We start from the raw sequence: 16,466 nt of genomic DNA on the forward strand, positions 1-16,466 counted from the left end.
CGCTCGTGTACACAAGCTGTGCGCTGCCAATAGCAATCATTCTATGATAGAACGTCTGGAAATTCCACCTTGGTTTCTATTGGTGGAGACTCTTAGAGTTGAATAAACAGAAGGTCGCAGCCATTGTTCTCCATCCTAAGACAACTCTTCATGCTGAACCAGTTATAACTATTAATGCTGGCTACATGTTGCCGAGACAGGTGTCTTCACAAATCTGTCAGCACCAGGTTTTAGATTTTGTGTTCTGCTCAGGGTTAGGAAAGTTTAGAATTGTGAGTTGGAGCAGGGCTTCTATTAAAGCATACCTGTGATGTTTGCTGCAGCATAGTTTGTATACTCACCTTGGGAGGGGGCAGCCTCTGGGTCCTGGATAGGCTGCCCCCATCCTCCTCAGCCAGGCAAATCCAGCGATGAGACCCTTGAAAATCCAGGGAAGGGTGTAAATCTTGTCCCGGGCTGTACCCATATCTGCAGCAGGTCTCCAAGGTGAACCTCTGGCATGTTAGAACAATGTACCCGTAGCAGAAGGCTCCACATTTTCCGTCAGAGCTTGATGGGTTTGTGGTAGTGCGGCTTTTCGGGAGTCCCAGCACTGGAATGAGCGGGTTGAGGATAGGGAAAGCCTCTTCAGGAACTAGAGGCTTCCCCCTCCCAGGGTGGTTAACCCGTGGTGGCACTTTTTTCCCCTAAGGGTACACTTAAATTGAAAAAAAAAAAAAAAAACGTAAAAAAAAAAAATAGACAATGGAGGAATTGCCTCCTCCAAGAAGACTCAAAAATGAGAAACAAAGAAACGTTATTGGTGCAAAAATTCAGCTCTCATAAAATTGCAACGCGTTTCTCAGGACTAAGCATGCTTCATCGGGCAACTTCTTGTTTTTAATCGGAGAAGTAAGAGAGTGAAATCTCAATTGAGCTTATACAAAATCCCAGCACGTCAGTTGTGGTCGTATTTTTGGACTAAGTTTATTTTTGCAATTTTGGGTCTTCTGGGAGGCGGTAAGTCCACCATTGCCTACTCTTTTTAAATATTTTATTTCACTTTGGCGACTCTAAACAATGGTATAGTGTTTTAACCAACCCTGAGCGGAGGGCAAGTTTTGACCCATCCCTGCAGAGTGACTTTTTAACCTAAGTGGGGTTGGGTTTGTTCTCCCCACTTGCTTACTGTGTGACCCGTTGGGTAGGTTTTTGTAAGCACTGCTCAGCAAAAGAGCCTATTGTTAAAAATTGGATCTGCTTCCACTTGTTAAAATCTGACTGCTCTCTTTTTCTGGAGTGGAACGCACACCGGTGGGTGCCCTGACGCAGTTAAAGCCTATGAAGCCGGCCCGTCGATAGAGGGCGCATCTCTTCCCTTCTCCTTTGAAAAAAATGAGTACATCACATAGAACAAAAAGAAACTTGCCCAATCATGCAACTTGCCATCATTACGTACCAGCATGTCACGTGATGCCGCCTTTGCCATGGAGATCGCCGATGGAGAGTGCTATTGGGTGAGTTACACCCAATCTTTCCCCTCCATTATTCCGTCGAGAGGGAGGCAAACGGAGAGCTGCAGTAGCAGCCCAATCCTAATGCTGTGTACACACGATGCAGATTCCCGCACCATCGACAGGTGATCAAACAGGAAGTTGTAGTGTGTACATGTCCAAACTGCACTCTTTCAATAAAGCAATCAATTTTTTCAATTATAAGTGTGCAAAATCGATCACTTTTTCGATTGGGAGTCGTTCAGACATGTTGGAAATAAATCGCTTGGGAAATTGCATCTTGTCTACCCAGCATAAGAAAGTTTGCCCACTCCTGCCACAGAGCCATCCCAATCCTTGATCCGTCCCATTGCCGATCCCTGTTAAAGTTATTTGGCCTGGTAGGTGGAATACTCCTTCAGGATTCCTTGACCAGGCAGTGGAAGTATCCCTGTCCCTAAGTAGTGAAGAGGTCTGCACTGTGTGTGCATGAGTCTGGGCTCCTGTGAACACAACACTGATGTGTCTGCCGGGAACGTGCAGGTGAGGGAGGGGAGGGGGGGGGGGGGGGGGGGGGTTACCATAAAGCAATGTGAATTACGTTCTTCAGGGCAGCAACAGGCGGCTCTCCTCCCCAAATGTCCCCCTCCTTGCACTCCCCGTCTACCCTTCCCTAGATGTGCGGCACTGCTTCACTCGCCTGCTCTCAGCACTCCAGCGATGGGATCACCCTCCGCCCCGTCCAGCGTCCTGTATCTATGGCTACAGCAGTGCCTCATGTGACCTCACGTGTCTCATGTGACCTCAGCGGTGCCTCATGTGTGTTACGTGCTGCCGGGTCACATTAGGTGTTGCTGTAGCCAGAGAGGAAGCAGGACTTCCTGTGTGGCTGGTGATCCCATTGCTAATCTGCTGAGAGCAAGTGAATCATGCGGCGCTGGTGCAGCACATACCTGGCATCCTGTGGGTCAGCAGCGAGGAGATGCTGCTGTCTTGAGGGAGGTTAGCATAGTGCCAGTGCTTCAATGGACAGCCTGATGTGCATCTCCTCTCTGGGCCAGCTTTGCACACACATCTGGGGAAGGGGAGGGGGGCAGTGACCTTACAATGTATTGTTTCAGGCAGCAAAAAGTCTAGAACTGGTCCTGGGATGAGAGTACTTCCTAAGCCTGCCAAGAAGCACCAAAGACACAGCTGGATGGATAATTCCAACAGGGAACAGCGGTGGACCAATAGGGCAGAGTGAGGACTGGGAACGCTGTATGCTATCCAGGGGCGCCTCTAGCCATGTTGTCACTCCAGGCGAGAAAATCTGTGGCGCCCCCCCACCCCCATGGCACCCTTCCATGAAAATAATCATAATGCGGCAGTGTTTCATCAGAAAATTCGCAATGTGGGCAGTGTTTCACCAGAAAATACACGTAATGTAAGGCTGCAGAAGTGAGCTTACGGGCTGTGGGCCAGTGAACGCCTGTTCACCACCTGGGGACACAACATCTGGCGGGGGGTGACCGCGGTCCCCCCTGCACAGCACTCATGCCCGCCTGGTCGGCCTGGCACCCTCTACAATGGGTCAGAAAGAGGCACAAAGGGTGACAGTAGGAGTCACGGGGGACTAAAGGAGGCAAACAGGGACAGAGGACTAAAGGAGGCACACAGGGACAGAAGGAGGCACATGGGGACAGAGGAAGGCGCAGGGGACAAAGGTGGCACATGGGGACTGAAGAGGCACATGGAGACATAAGGAGGCACAAAGGGATACAGACGGAGGCACAGGAGGACAGAAGGAGGCAGAGTGGGACTAAAGGAGGAACAGGGGGGAAGAGGTAGCACAAGGTGACAAATAAAGGCAAAGGGGACACAAGGAGGCACAGGGGGACAGAAGGAGGCACAAAGGGAACAGAAGGAGGCAGAGATGGCACAAAGGAGAAAAGAAGGATGCACAAGGCACAGAGGTGTAAGCTGCCTGCAACTTACGCTAAGTAGATTCAACAGAAGCAAGTAATAGAACAGCCACAGGGGTGTGGCTTAATCTTGGGTGTGGCTTAATTTGGAGGCGGGGCTTAATTCTGCAACATGGCGCCCCCCAGGACCAATGGCACTCCAGGCAATGGCCTGTACTGCCTATGCCTAGAGGCGCCCCTGATGCTATCCAGAGCTTTACCTCTATATAGCCGAGTATGTAACCTAATTGCAAGCTCGCAAGGGCACGGCTCTTTCACCCTTTGTGTCTTGCAATCTGTTATACATTTTATTCATCATGTTACATTTGTCACTGTCAATCCCAATTCTGTATTGTGTACCAGTGTCTATGTTTGATGTATAGCATTGTCTGAATTATGTACCCCATGTTTGTTTCCTACTTTGTACAGCACCACGGAATATGTCAGCGTTTTATAAATCAATAATAAAAACTGGCAGTGAGATTCATCACTTCAGGTTCCCTTGAATATTGTCTAAGCAGAGAGACTGGAGGGCAGGCTGCTGCTTGTGCCGTCCTCCCTGTGCAGAGAGGGACTGGAGGGCAGGCTGCTGCTTGTGCCGTCCTCCTTGTGCAGAGATGGACTGGAGGGCAGGCTGCTGCTTGTGCCATCCTCCCTGAGCAAAGAGAGAGTGGAGGGCAGGCTGCTGCTTGTGCCGTCCCCCCTGTGCAGAGACTGGAGGGCAGGCTGCTGCTTGCGCCGTCCCCCCTGTGCAGAGACTGGAGGGCAGGCTGCTGCTTGTGCCATCCTCCCTGAGCAAAGAGAGAGTGGAGGGCAGGCTGCTGCTTGTGCCGTCCTCCCTGTGCAGAGAGGGACTGGAGGGCAGGCTGCTGCTTGTGCCATCCTCCCTGTGCAGAGGGACTGGAGGGCAGGCTGCTGCTTGTGCTGTCCTCCCTGTGCAGAGACTGGAGGGCAGGCTGCTGCTTGTGCCATACTCCCTGTGCAGAGACTGGAGGGCAGGCTTCTGCTTGTGCCATCCTCCCTGTGCAGAGACTGGAGGGCAGGCTGCTGCTTGTGCCGTCCTCCCTGTGCAGAGAGGGATTGGAGGGCAGGCTGCTGCTTGTGCCATCCTCCCTGTGCAGAGAGGGTCTGGAGGGCAGGCTGCTGCTTGTGCCGTCCTCCCTGTGCAGAGAGGGACTGTAGGGCAGGCTGCTGCTTGTGCCATCCTCCCTGTGCAGAGAGGGACTCGAGGGCAGGCTGCTGCTTGTGCTGTCCTCCCTGTGCAGAAAGGGACTGGAGGGCAGGCTGCTGCTTGTGCCATCCTCCCTGTGCAGAGAGGGACTGGAGGGCAGGCAGCTGCTTGTGCCATCCTCCCCTGGCTTATCTACCATCACCTGAATCACAGGCCTTAGTGGACTATAAGCAGGATGGAATCTGCACATCATTAGGATGTAAAGAAGCCTCTCAAATACAGTAAATAAGCTGTCTAATTGCTGCTCAGCTTTAGCAGCAGGAGAAGCCTGGGAGTACTGTACATTCCCTGCAGCTCCGCACAGCCGTCTGTTATCTGACCCCTTTACATGTCATTACTCCAAACTGTGTTCACTGCACACCACAAGCTCATGTCAGATAAAGCAGTGCCATCTAGTGGCCAAAATTAAGAAGGCAGTTCACAGCTGATGCTATTCTTAGGTGGCAGGAAATGTTTTCCTTGTCCCGCACAGCAGTCAGTGACGGAGCTTGTTTTATCTGCGTAAAAGCTTCCAAATGAGCTAATATACACATAAATGACTAAGAATCTGTCCAGGAGCACAAACATGGGTTCCTTCCTGCACCACAGACGGTCACTGCTACAGGCTGCAGTGATCCACCCCTCTGTATAGCAGCCCTTCCCCACAGAGCCTGCAATGTTTCCTTTGTACCCATTTACTTCTGGTCATGTGACCACAATGTCAAGGATTTTTTACATAAAACATTTCAGTACTCAAATTACTAGTCTGAACCAGAAAGGAAGTTGGCACCACTGTGAAACAACCATCTGTCTAGAGCGAATTGGAAGGGATTGCATTGTCGTGTTAGCCAGGGTTTTATAGTGGTCTGTGCTTCCACTGGGCCTATCTTCCCTCCTCCTCATTTTTCAAGGTCAAACCCCAGGAGACCTTGACACTTCCTGTGGAAGGAAGTTGCAAGGTAGCCAATTACCAGTCACAAGAAAAGCGCAAGCAAAAATGCAAACGCATCGCAAAAACACAAGCGTGTGATTTTAAAATCAAATTGCGTTTGCGCTTGGCGATTTTCAGTGGGTACAGGCTTAGGAATTACCAATGAACTGTATTGTATGGCTTTTGTAATTTCCCAGTGCAACGCAAGCAGTGGTGGAGAGGGAGCTCTAAGACTTGCATGAAAAGACAAGTACCCTCGTGGTGTGAGTGGGGAGGAGAGTGCACAGTTTTGTAAAAAGCAAACCATGCCCATTAATGTCCACGAAGCAGGCCGTAGCAGAGTGGGTTTATTTACCTGTGGTACCGCCTCTTCCTGCAGTGCTCCGCCCTCCCGGTACATCCTCCCTCACAGCCAGAACTTCTGCCGTGAAAGTGGGAAAGTCAGGAGAATGGAGCGCCGCGACAAGAAGCGATTATGCAGATAAATTAACCCTCTCTGCTACAGCCTCCTCCACGGACACAAGCGTACAGCTTTCATTCTTGCAAACTGGTGTTCCCTGGTGGTCGGAAAATCACATGCGCTCTAAAAGCCTGACTTAACCCATTCAGGTTCCGTCGTTTTCACGTGAGAAATGTTCACCTCCCATTCATTAGCCTATAACTTTATCACTACTTATCACAATGCACTGATCTATATCTTGTTTTTTCCGCCACCAATTAGGCTTTCTTTGGGGGGTACATTTTGCTAAGAGCCACTTTACTGTAAATGCATTTTAACAGGAAGAATAAGAAAAAAATGGAAAAATTCATTATTTCTCAGTTTTCAGCCATTATAGTTTTAAAATAATACATGCCTCCATAATTAAAACTTGCGTATTGTATTTGTCCATATGTCCCGGTTATTACACCGTTAAAATATTGTCGCCATTCATTGTGATAGGGACATAATTTTATTTGGAAATAAAGGTGCATTTTTTCCATTTTGCATCTATCACTATTTACAAGTTTAAAATAAAAAAAATATAGAAATATTTCATCTTTACATTGATATTTAAAAAGTTTAGACCCTTAGGTAAATATTTACATGTTTGGTTTTTTTTAATTGTAATGGTTTTTTTTTTTATACTAAACATTTTATTTGGGTACTTTTGGGAGGGTGGGAGGTAAACAATAGATTTATAATGTAAATGTGTGTTAATTCTGTTTTTTTTTTTTTCAGGTGTAGTATTACTTTTTGGCCACAAGATGGCGGCCATGAGTTTGTTTACATGTCGTCACTGTAAGCGTAGCACGCGCTTAGAGTGACGCATCAGGAAGAAGACGGCCAGAAAAAGCTCAGCTTCCGAGAGAAGCTGTCGCTTTTTCAGCGGGGGAGAGGAATCAATGATCGGGCTCCATAGCCTGATACATTGATTCCTTGGCTACCGAATCCACGGCCGGGAGTGCGCGTGCACGCGCACGATCGGCCGCGGGGGCGCGCGGTAGCGCGCATGGTTCCTGGACGTAGAAACTACGTCCAGGAACCAAAATACGTTAAAGGACAATAGAAGTGAGATGAATATGGAGGCTTCCATATGTATTTTCTTTTCTAAAGGGAATTTTAAGTGAAAATAAACTTATGATATAATGAATTGTATGTGTAGTACAGCTAAGAAATAGAACATTAGCAGCACAGATATGAGTCTCATATTGTTTCCAGTACAGAAAGAGTTAAAGAAGTCATCAGGGAAAAAAAAAAATCAGCCTTACTCACCTGGAGCTTTCTCCAGCCCCTTCAGCCGACTGTTCCACGCTGACCATTTTTCAGTTATCGTCCATTATAGTTTCTTAAATAATACAGGCTACCGTAATTATAATCCACATAATTTGCCCATTTGTACCGGCTGTTACACTTTTTAAATTATGCCCCTATCACAATGTCTGGCGCAATAAATAAAAGCTGCATTTTTTCAGTTTTGCGTCCAACCCTAATTTCAAGCCCATCATTTATAAAGTAACAGTAATATACCCTCTTGATATAGTTCAGTCCCTAAGGTAGCTATTTATGTATTTTTTTTATTTATTTATTTATTTTTTATACAAAATGGTAACTATTGGAGAGTGTGGGGGTTAATATAAAAAATTAGGTCTTTGTATTTAAAAAATGGTTTGAGATGCAGTTTCACCATTTGGCCATAAGATCCCCTTAGTAATTTTTTTTTTACCGGTTCAGCATTACAGTGCCGAAAATCTCATGCATCTAAGCAACGTTCACCTCCCATTCATTTGCCTATAACTTTATTGCTACTTATCACAATGAATTGATCTATATCTTGTTTTTTCCACCACTAATTAGGCTTTCTTTGGGTAGTACATTTTGCTAAGAACTAAGAATTTTTTTCTAAATCCATTTTAACAGGAAGATTAAGAAAGAAATGAAAAAAATTCATTATTTCTCAGTTTTTGGCCATTATAGTTTAAAATGAATATACACTACCGTAATTAAAACTCATGTATTTTATTTACCCATCTGTCCCGGTTATTACACCGTTTAAACGATGTCCCTATCATAATTTATGGTGCCGATATTTCATTTAGAAATAAAGGTGCATTTTTTTCAATTTGCGACCATCACTATTTATAAGCTTATAATTTTAAATAATATAATAACATACTCTCTTGACATGCATATTTAAAAAGTTCAGACCCTTGGGTAACTATTTGTTTTTTTTTTTTTATTGTATTTTTTTTTATTTTTTTATTAACAAAAATTAGCCACATACATTTTTTATGTGGGAGGGAAACTGCTAATTTTAAATGTAAAGTAATATAATTGTTTGTTTAAAAATGTATGTGGGTGCAGTTTACTATTTGGCAACAGGATGGCCACAGTGAGAAAAGTCCTGGATGCGAACGATCTCGCATCCAGGAACTAAAATGCAGAGAAGTTTCCTGGGGGCAGAAATACCGCGCTCTCTGGAGAGAAAGCGTCAGTATTTCTGCGAGGAAGTTAGATCGGTGAATGGGAATTATATTCCCATTCACTGATCGGGGGGCTAGCGGCGGGTGCGCGCACGCCCGATCGCGCACACCATGCGGCGGGAGCAGCAGTGCCTATCTGGACGAGGAAGCTCGTCCAGATAGGCCGAACTGGTTAATGCATCCTCTGTAAGTGCTTACAGGAAGTGTACTGAGGATGGGAAACTTTTTTTTTTCATAATGATCGCACGGCTTCTCATAGAAGTCGCCGATCATTGCTACGGGAACTTAGATCAATGAATGGCAACTGCGTTCCCATTCACTGATCTCCGGGCGGCAATGTGAACAAGTACACGTATGAGCGAGCAGGAGCACAGAGAGCGGCAGTACATATATATTTACGCCCAAGGTGCAGGAGTAAAGTTTAAAGGGGCGTAGATATACTGTATGGGGGCGGCGAAGTGGTTAATGGAAAATTTTTATTTGTTAAAGCTGATACAAATCTTGCAATAAATCTGCAGTGTGTCTACTTCCTGCTTTCAGGAGGCAGACATATCGTTAACATCCTGTGCTTTCAAATGAGCTTGTTTGCCTTATTTATTGTGGCAGTCAGGTGATATGGGGAGAGATCAAATTACAACTTGTGATTAGGGATGATCAATGAGATGCAAATTCTTCTGAAATTATGCACATTGTTATATAAATATATGCTTCGTGAAAAAGGACAAATCAATTTAAACCTGGGTTTAAATGGATTGGTCTATTTTCAAACTGCATACATTTGCATATAAATTTGCATCAACTCGGAAGAATGTTCATATCTTTGATCCTCCCTACTTGTGATTAGGCACAAATAGGGGAAACTAGACAGGCTAAACTCTCTAGATACACACAGAGTGCATTTCTCGGTTTTCCTTCTGTAAAGTGGACCTGCAAAAGTTCAGGTCCACTTTAAAAGGAAATAAATCTGGCTGCCACCATAGTCTTCTCACTTCAGTTGTCCCTTAAGCACATGCAGTAGAAAAATGCCTTTGCTAATCCATTTTAGACATGAGCGATGAAGCTGCTTCTTACCCTTGACAGTGATCTCTTTAATTTTCTTGGTCTTCTCATCAATCCACTTCTCCCTGCGCACCTTCTCTGTGGCAGACATCAGCTCCTGCAGCTTCTTCATCTCCTGCAAGACACAAGAGAGGACCGATTGAATAAGGGTTAATCTGATTGGCTCTCAGCTGCCTCTTCTGTTTTCATGCAGGTCGGAGAGAGGCGCGGTACACTGTGACACGGGGTGGGAGCAGCATGTCATTAGTAGAGGTAAGGAGTGGTTCCCAGTCACATTCGCCATGCAACTACATATACCAGCATGCCTAATGCACAGTACTGACACCACACGTCTTTCTTTAATTAAATATCCTGTTTTGATTTTTTTATAATTAAACTTGTACGGAGAGGAAGATTGAACTGGTCAGTGTTGATCTAGTTTTGAAAAAGGACGATACTATTTATTGGTGAGCTCAGAGGATCACTGGTCCAGCTGCATGCAAGTCAGCAACAATGAGCAATTTGTGACTATATATAGTTTTCTATAAAGAGGATAACATTTATTGGCTAGCCATCTATTAAAGGAACAAGCTTTCACTAGAATGATCCCAGCACATTGAAAACGTGCGGTTTTATTCTTTTGAGTTTGCCAATAAATGGTATACAGTAGAATCTCTTTATATAAACCTCTGGTTATTTTAAACTCTGTCCCCGACCCCAAGTCCTGACCATGCCCCTGTATAAATATACAATGTATGACCAATCCTGATACAGTAAACTTGTTATATAGTAAACTACTTGGCCAAGGCTGTTGGCATTTACTATAAAGCCATTCTACTGTAGTCTTTATTCAACACTTTCTAAAAAACGAACAAACCATAAAATGAAACTTAGGCTAAAAAGCTTAAAGGGGCACTATAGCGAAACATTTTAAAATTTAAAATATGTGCAAACATATACAAATTAGAAGTACATTTTTCCAGAGTAAAATGTGCCATAAATTACTTTTCTCTTATGTTGCTGTCACTAACAGTAGGTAGTAGAAATCTGACAGAACCGACAGGCTTTGGACTAGTCCATCTCCTCATGGGGTATTCTCAGCATGGCATTTATTCTTTATAAAGATATTCCCTAAAAAGGATTTAAAGGGAACCATAGATGAAAAAAATAAAGATTGTATACATACCCGGGGCTTCCTCCAGCCCTATATGCTCCGATCGCTCCCATGCCGCCATCCCCCTCTGCCCGCAGCTGCGAGAACCGGCTCCCCGCTGGTCCGTCAGTCGGAGACAGTCTAAGCGGAAGGGAAGTGCGCTGTTTGCGTATCTTTGCAGTAGCCGCTGGAGAGATACATAGAGGGCGCACTTCTCCTGCGTAGCTGGCTCCGATGACGTCAGTGACGGGACCCGGTTCTCGTAGCTGCAGGCAGCGGAGGACGGCGGCGTGGGATCGATCAGAGCGTATGGAGCTGGAGGAAGCCCCAGGTATGTATAACATATTTTTCACTTTCCTGTCTCAGGTTCATCTCTGGTTCCCTTTAAACAATGATGCTGGCCAGCTTCCCTGCTCGCTACACAGTTTTTTGGCAGTTGGACAGAGCAACTGCCATTCACTAAGTGCTTTTAAGAAATAAAACAGTGAGAATCCCCCATGAGGAGATGGGCTAGTCCAAAACCTGTCAGTTGTCAGATTTCTACTACCTACTGTAAGTGACAGCAACATAGGAGAAAAGTAATTTATGGCTCATTTTACTGTGGAAAAAAATGTACTTCTTATTTGTATGTGTTTGCACATATTGTAAATTTTACCATTTTTTGCCATAGTGCCCCTTTAAACTGAACCCGTGTTTACTTTCAGTCTCAGTGTACCTTACTCTTTATGTTACTAGACGTCACAAAGCCAGTGATATCGCCCACCTCTTTGCTTGTGAAGCGGGATGCTGTGACTGGTCCTCTTTACAAGGAAGCTGGTGATATCACCCACATCTCTGCTTGTGAAGCATGATCCAGTGACTGGTCCTCTTTACACTTAGTTAGTAAGCATGGAGACATGCAGAGGACACACACAGTTCCTTGGATTATGAGGCTTGGCGAGACAAAACAATGCAGCGGTTTAGGATGTGACATAAAGGGAACAGGAAGGAGAGACATAGCATGAGGGGCAGTAAAGAGGGAGGTCTCACGGGTGGGCTGTGGGCGTGGCCTACAGTAGGGGAGGGCCAGACTGGACAGTGTATAAAGAGCAGGAATTACCTCACACAGGGGGCCCAGAGTCTGCCAAACCTGAGGGGGACGAGAGAGAAGAGAAGGAGGGGGAAGAGGTGACAGGTCAGTACAGCAACAGAAAGTCTAGAAACAGCGATCACCCCTGTGCCAGCCTGAATCATGACATCACCACTCATTAAAGGACAGCTGAAGTGAAAGGGATGTGAAGACTGCCATAGTTATTTCCTTTTAAATAATACCTGTTGCCTGGCAGCCCTGCTGATCTATTTGGCTGCAGTAGTGTCTGACTGGATTGGCTGCATGCTTGTTTCAGGGTGTCATACAGACTCCAGTCAGAAACACCTGATCTGCATGCTTGTTCTGAGACTATGGCTAATAGTATTAGAGCCAGATGATCAGCAGGACAGCCAGGTAATGCGCATTGTTTAAAAGGAAATACATATAGCAGCCTCCATACTCCTCCCATTTCAGGTGTGCTTTGATGTTGGCTTAAACTTCAAGTTTAGTTCTGCTTTAAATGATTAGTGGGGCAAGAGTGACAGGAGGAGTTTAAGTAGTAAAGCTGTAATAAGGTCATCCACTCTTTGCACTTGGGACCCTTTCTACAGAAAACAGCCTTCACAAACGCACTGTGATGCAAACTATTTACAACAAGAGTTTTCTGTGCATTTTGTCACTACAATTGTGTTTATTTTTTTACTAAGGAATTGTCGGAAATACACAAATACAGAAATGGCATGAAAATCGCACAGCGCTGCATTTGGTATGCATTTTTCTGGCGGTGCCGTTGCATTTTTCCCAGTTCGGGTTAAAGTGGAAGTGCATTACGTTTGCATTTGGGTAAAATTGAATTGTGGGAGTAAAAAAGGGGGCGCAGCGATTTCCATGATAATCATAGCGACACTGGCCTCAATTCACGGAGCATTATCAAACATTTATCAAACACTTTATCAAACGTTTGATAATTTACCTCATGGGTAAAATCTCATTTTGAATTCACTAAGGTGTTATATATTTGTTGAACGTTTTATCGGTAAAACATTCGATAAATATATAACACCTTAGTGAATTTAAAATGAGATTTTACCCATGAGGTAAATTATCAAACGTTTGATAAAGTGTTTGATAAACGTTTGGTAATGCTCCGTGAATTGAGGCCACTGCATTCAGAGAAGTGCGTGCGACCTGAAAATTGCATCCAAAAGTGGAAACCGGGCCTAAGACTTTAAGTGGAGGCTGCCATATTGATTTCCTTTGAAAAGGATACCAGCTGCCTAGCTACTCTTCTGATACTCTGAGTCTCTAATGCTACGTACACACATGCGACAACGATCGTTCGTTAAGAACGACGAACGAACTTTTAATTGATGAAAGAACGACCTAAGTAAAGGTAGTTTTAAAATGTGTGTAACGATCTGATCGTTAGAACGAACGTTACATCACAGAAAGCAACTATTGCGCCTGCGCATAAAAATGAGAAGTTCCATGGAGAAATAGTGAAATGCGCATGTCAAGCCTAGTACGAACGATCGTTTCCAACGATGTACTACTTTTGCAAACGATCGTCGTTGGTTAAAATCCGCCGAGACAGAACTTTCTTTTGTAGCGATTTGGCTCGTTCGTCGTTTGCCTTAATAGTCGGTGGTTCGTTTTTTGTAACGATCGTCGTTGGTAAAGATCGGGGAACGATCGTTACAAACGACTATAGTCGCATGTGTGTACGCACCTTAATACGTTCAGCCAAATACCCTGAACAAGCATGCGGCAGATCAGGTGTTTTCACCAAAGTCTGACTCCATGCTGGTCTCAGGTGTGCGATTCAGACACTGATGCAGCCCAAGAGATCAGCAAGACAGCCAGGCAATCTGCATTGTTTAAAAGAAAATAAATATGGCAAATATGAATCAGTTAATTCGGACTACCCACTTACTGACAAACGGACGCATTAAACCGCGCTGTTGGAGCCTGTTAATCACTCCAGGACATTTTAAGGTACCGTTCGGTCCCACCGCGCCCCCCCCGTGTGTTACCCGTCGGGACACCGCGATCCATCATTGGGTCCTTTACCCAATCACAATGCCTGGAATGATGAATGGACAGGATTTCGATCAGGGGCCGTGTCCATTCATAAAACAGGAAGCCCTCAGAAGCTGTGGCAGTGAACACAGGAGATTGTTTGCAGCACCAGCTAGTGGGCAAAAAGTGAAATCACACACATAAATACACATACACTTCCAATTAAATATTAATAAAAGGAATTCCTTTCCACTTCCAGAGCTCCCTCCACACTCTCTCCCCCCCCCGAAAAAAAAAAAGACACTTGTAAAAATAAATACAAAATTGTTGCCTCAGGGACTTAGTAATTTATCCTCATAAAATATAGATTAAAAAAAGCTATTACTTTACTACATAGGGGCTTGTAATTATGGACCAGACCAAGAAAAAAAACAGAAAAATTACACCTATATTTTTCAATAATATATTGTCATCATACATTGTGATAGGGACATCATTTAAACGGTCTAATAATTGGGACAAATGGGTAAATGAAATGTGTGGGTTTTATCCACAGAACGTTTTATTTTAAAACTATAACAACCAAAAACTGAGAAATGCTTTATTTTTCCCGTTAGAATACATTTAGAATAAAAAAAAAAAATCTTAGTAAAATGTACTGCCTACAGAAAGCCTAACTGGCAAAAAAAACAAAAAAACAAAACCAAGGTATAGATCATTTTGTTGAGATAAGTAGTAATAACGTTATTGGCGAAAAGGGAGGAGCATTGACAGGTGAAAATTGCTCGTCTGTCAGGGTAAAAACCCCTTTGGGGTGAACTGGTTAAATTAAAAGGTTTTTAGTCAATCCACAACATTAAAACAATTCATAATGTAAAAATTTGTTGTAATTGTGCATATGAAAGAAAAAAAAAGTGCTACGCTGATCAACCATTTCTTAAAAGAAAACGTTTAGGACTAATTGGCCTCACTAGCTGCTCTGGTCTCATACAATTGAACCTGAATGATATGATCGATAAACCGATTTCTCACTAAAAACAGCACCATTAATGGCCAACTGCAGAGTCAGACTATTCCAGTCAGTGGGAGGATGTACAGAAAGCAGCCTGCAATGGGCAAGCAGCGCCCTCCAGTGGTCAGACTAAGTCCACAGGCTGAGATTTTGACTGAACAGTAGCAGCCTCCATACAGATAGGTTCAAACCGGAATTTGTTTGTTTTTCTTTTTATGGACCAGTTCACATCTACCCCTGTGTACCACATCTCCTGCATTTGGAGAAGATGTGGCACAGGGTTAGGGATCAGGGTTAGGCGTCGGGTGGGAGGGTTCTGTGCGAGAGTAGGGTTAGGTTTAGCTATAATATAGCATCGGTAACATTTACTTATATTTTACTATCGAAAATTAACACTTCAAATAGTAGACTATTGGTTACCGGTATTATGCCCGATTTTCCGCATTTCACGTACAGGAATAAAGTACACTTTAACAGAGTTTATGTTTATTAGGTGTTCATAATGATGTGTCTGCTCTTTTTGCATAACAGGAAACCTGCTGCGAGCGAATGGCTTGGTGGAACAGACAGTTCCAAGCATACCTCCAAGTCCACTAGAGCAGTGTTTCTCAACATTTTATTGGTATGTAACCCTTTTAAAACCCTGTACCCACCTAGTACCCCCTAGCATACTAAACATTATCACAAGTACCCCTTGACAAATATATATTTAATCGTAGTACATGATAATTGGTTCTAAACAATTTCCAAGCATTTACTATTGATTTTAACTAGCTAATATACTAATTTGATGTTTAAATATGATTTATCATTTTCTAAAATTCTAAATTGGTAATTTTTGGTGAAGTATATCAAGCCTGAGTACCCCCTGGAACCATCAGAAGTACCCCCTGGGTTACGCGTACCACACATTGAGAACCTAGGCACTAGAGCATGGTTGCAGATTAAAGGCTGGAACATTTTGGAGTGGCCATCGCAGTCACCAGACTTAAAGTGATCCTTAAGCCAACTAAAAAAAATGAGATTTACTCACCTGGGGCTTCCCTCAGCCCCCTGCAGCCGATCGGTGCCCTCGCAGCTCCGCTCCGATGCCTCTGGACCCGCTGGCGACGACTTCCGGTTTCGCCGTCACCGGCCGACAGGCATGGGAACGCGAGTGATTGTTCGCGTTCCCAGCCTGTATATCGCCCCCTATGCTGCTATTGCGGCTAGGAGGTCGCAATAGCAGCATAGGGGGCGATATACAGGCTGGGAACGCGAACAATCACTCGCGTTCCCATGCCTGTCGGCCGGTGACTGCCAAACCAGAAGTGCTCGCCGGCGGGTCCTGGGACATCGGAGCGGAGCTGCGAGGGCACCGATCGGCTGCTGGGGGCTGAGGGAAGCCCCAGGTGAGTTCATCTCATTTTTTTTAGTTGGCTTAAGGATCACTTTAAATCCGATTGAGAACCTCTGGTGGGACTTAAAGAAAGGAGTTGCAGCACACAAGCCTAAGAATGTGACTGAACTGGAGGCTTTTGCCCATGAAGAATGGGCTAAGATACCCGTAGATCACTGCAAGACACTTGTGTCAAGCTATGCTTCACGTCTAAAAGCGGTTATAACTGGAAAAGGATGTTGTACTGAGTACTAAGAACGAATGTCACTTGGGGGTTGAA

General features: G+C 44.6%; 1 protein-coding gene and 1 long non-coding RNA gene across 11 annotated transcripts in view; one reads left to right on the top strand and one right to left on the bottom strand.

Annotated features, from left to right (window-relative positions):
* LOC137541819 (uncharacterized) overlaps positions 1-15,424 on the top strand; it is a 743,120-nt gene extending 727,696 nt beyond the window's left edge. Inside the window, exons 7-8 of the long non-coding RNA XR_011025281.1 lie at positions 9,770-9,828; positions 15,340-15,424. This is a non-coding gene — a long non-coding RNA (uncharacterized lncRNA). The remainder of the gene's footprint in view (positions 1-9,769; positions 9,829-15,339) is intronic.
* The window catches only part of CEP131 (centrosomal protein 131), a 165,009-nt gene that overhangs the window by 51,176 nt on the left and 97,367 nt on the right, over positions 1-16,466 (bottom strand). For 6 of the 10 annotated variants that reach the window (XM_068263336.1, XM_068263332.1, XM_068263331.1 and 3 more), the window contains 2 exons: positions 11,808-11,837; positions 9,589-9,691 (listed from right to left, as the gene is read on the bottom strand). In XM_068263336.1, the coding sequence (XP_068119437.1) occupies positions 9,589-9,691; positions 11,808-11,837 (133 nt within the window). The remainder of the gene's footprint in view (positions 1-9,588; positions 9,692-11,807; positions 11,838-16,466) is intronic. The other 4 variants (XM_068263339.1, XM_068263334.1, XM_068263337.1 and 1 more) reach the window with 1 other exon arrangement.

Source organism: Hyperolius riggenbachi, chromosome 12 (assembly GCF_040937935.1).
Source record: "Hyperolius riggenbachi isolate aHypRig1 chromosome 12, aHypRig1.pri, whole genome shotgun sequence".
In the NCBI taxonomy this organism is placed as follows: Eukaryota; Metazoa; Chordata; class Amphibia; order Anura; family Hyperoliidae; genus Hyperolius; species Hyperolius riggenbachi.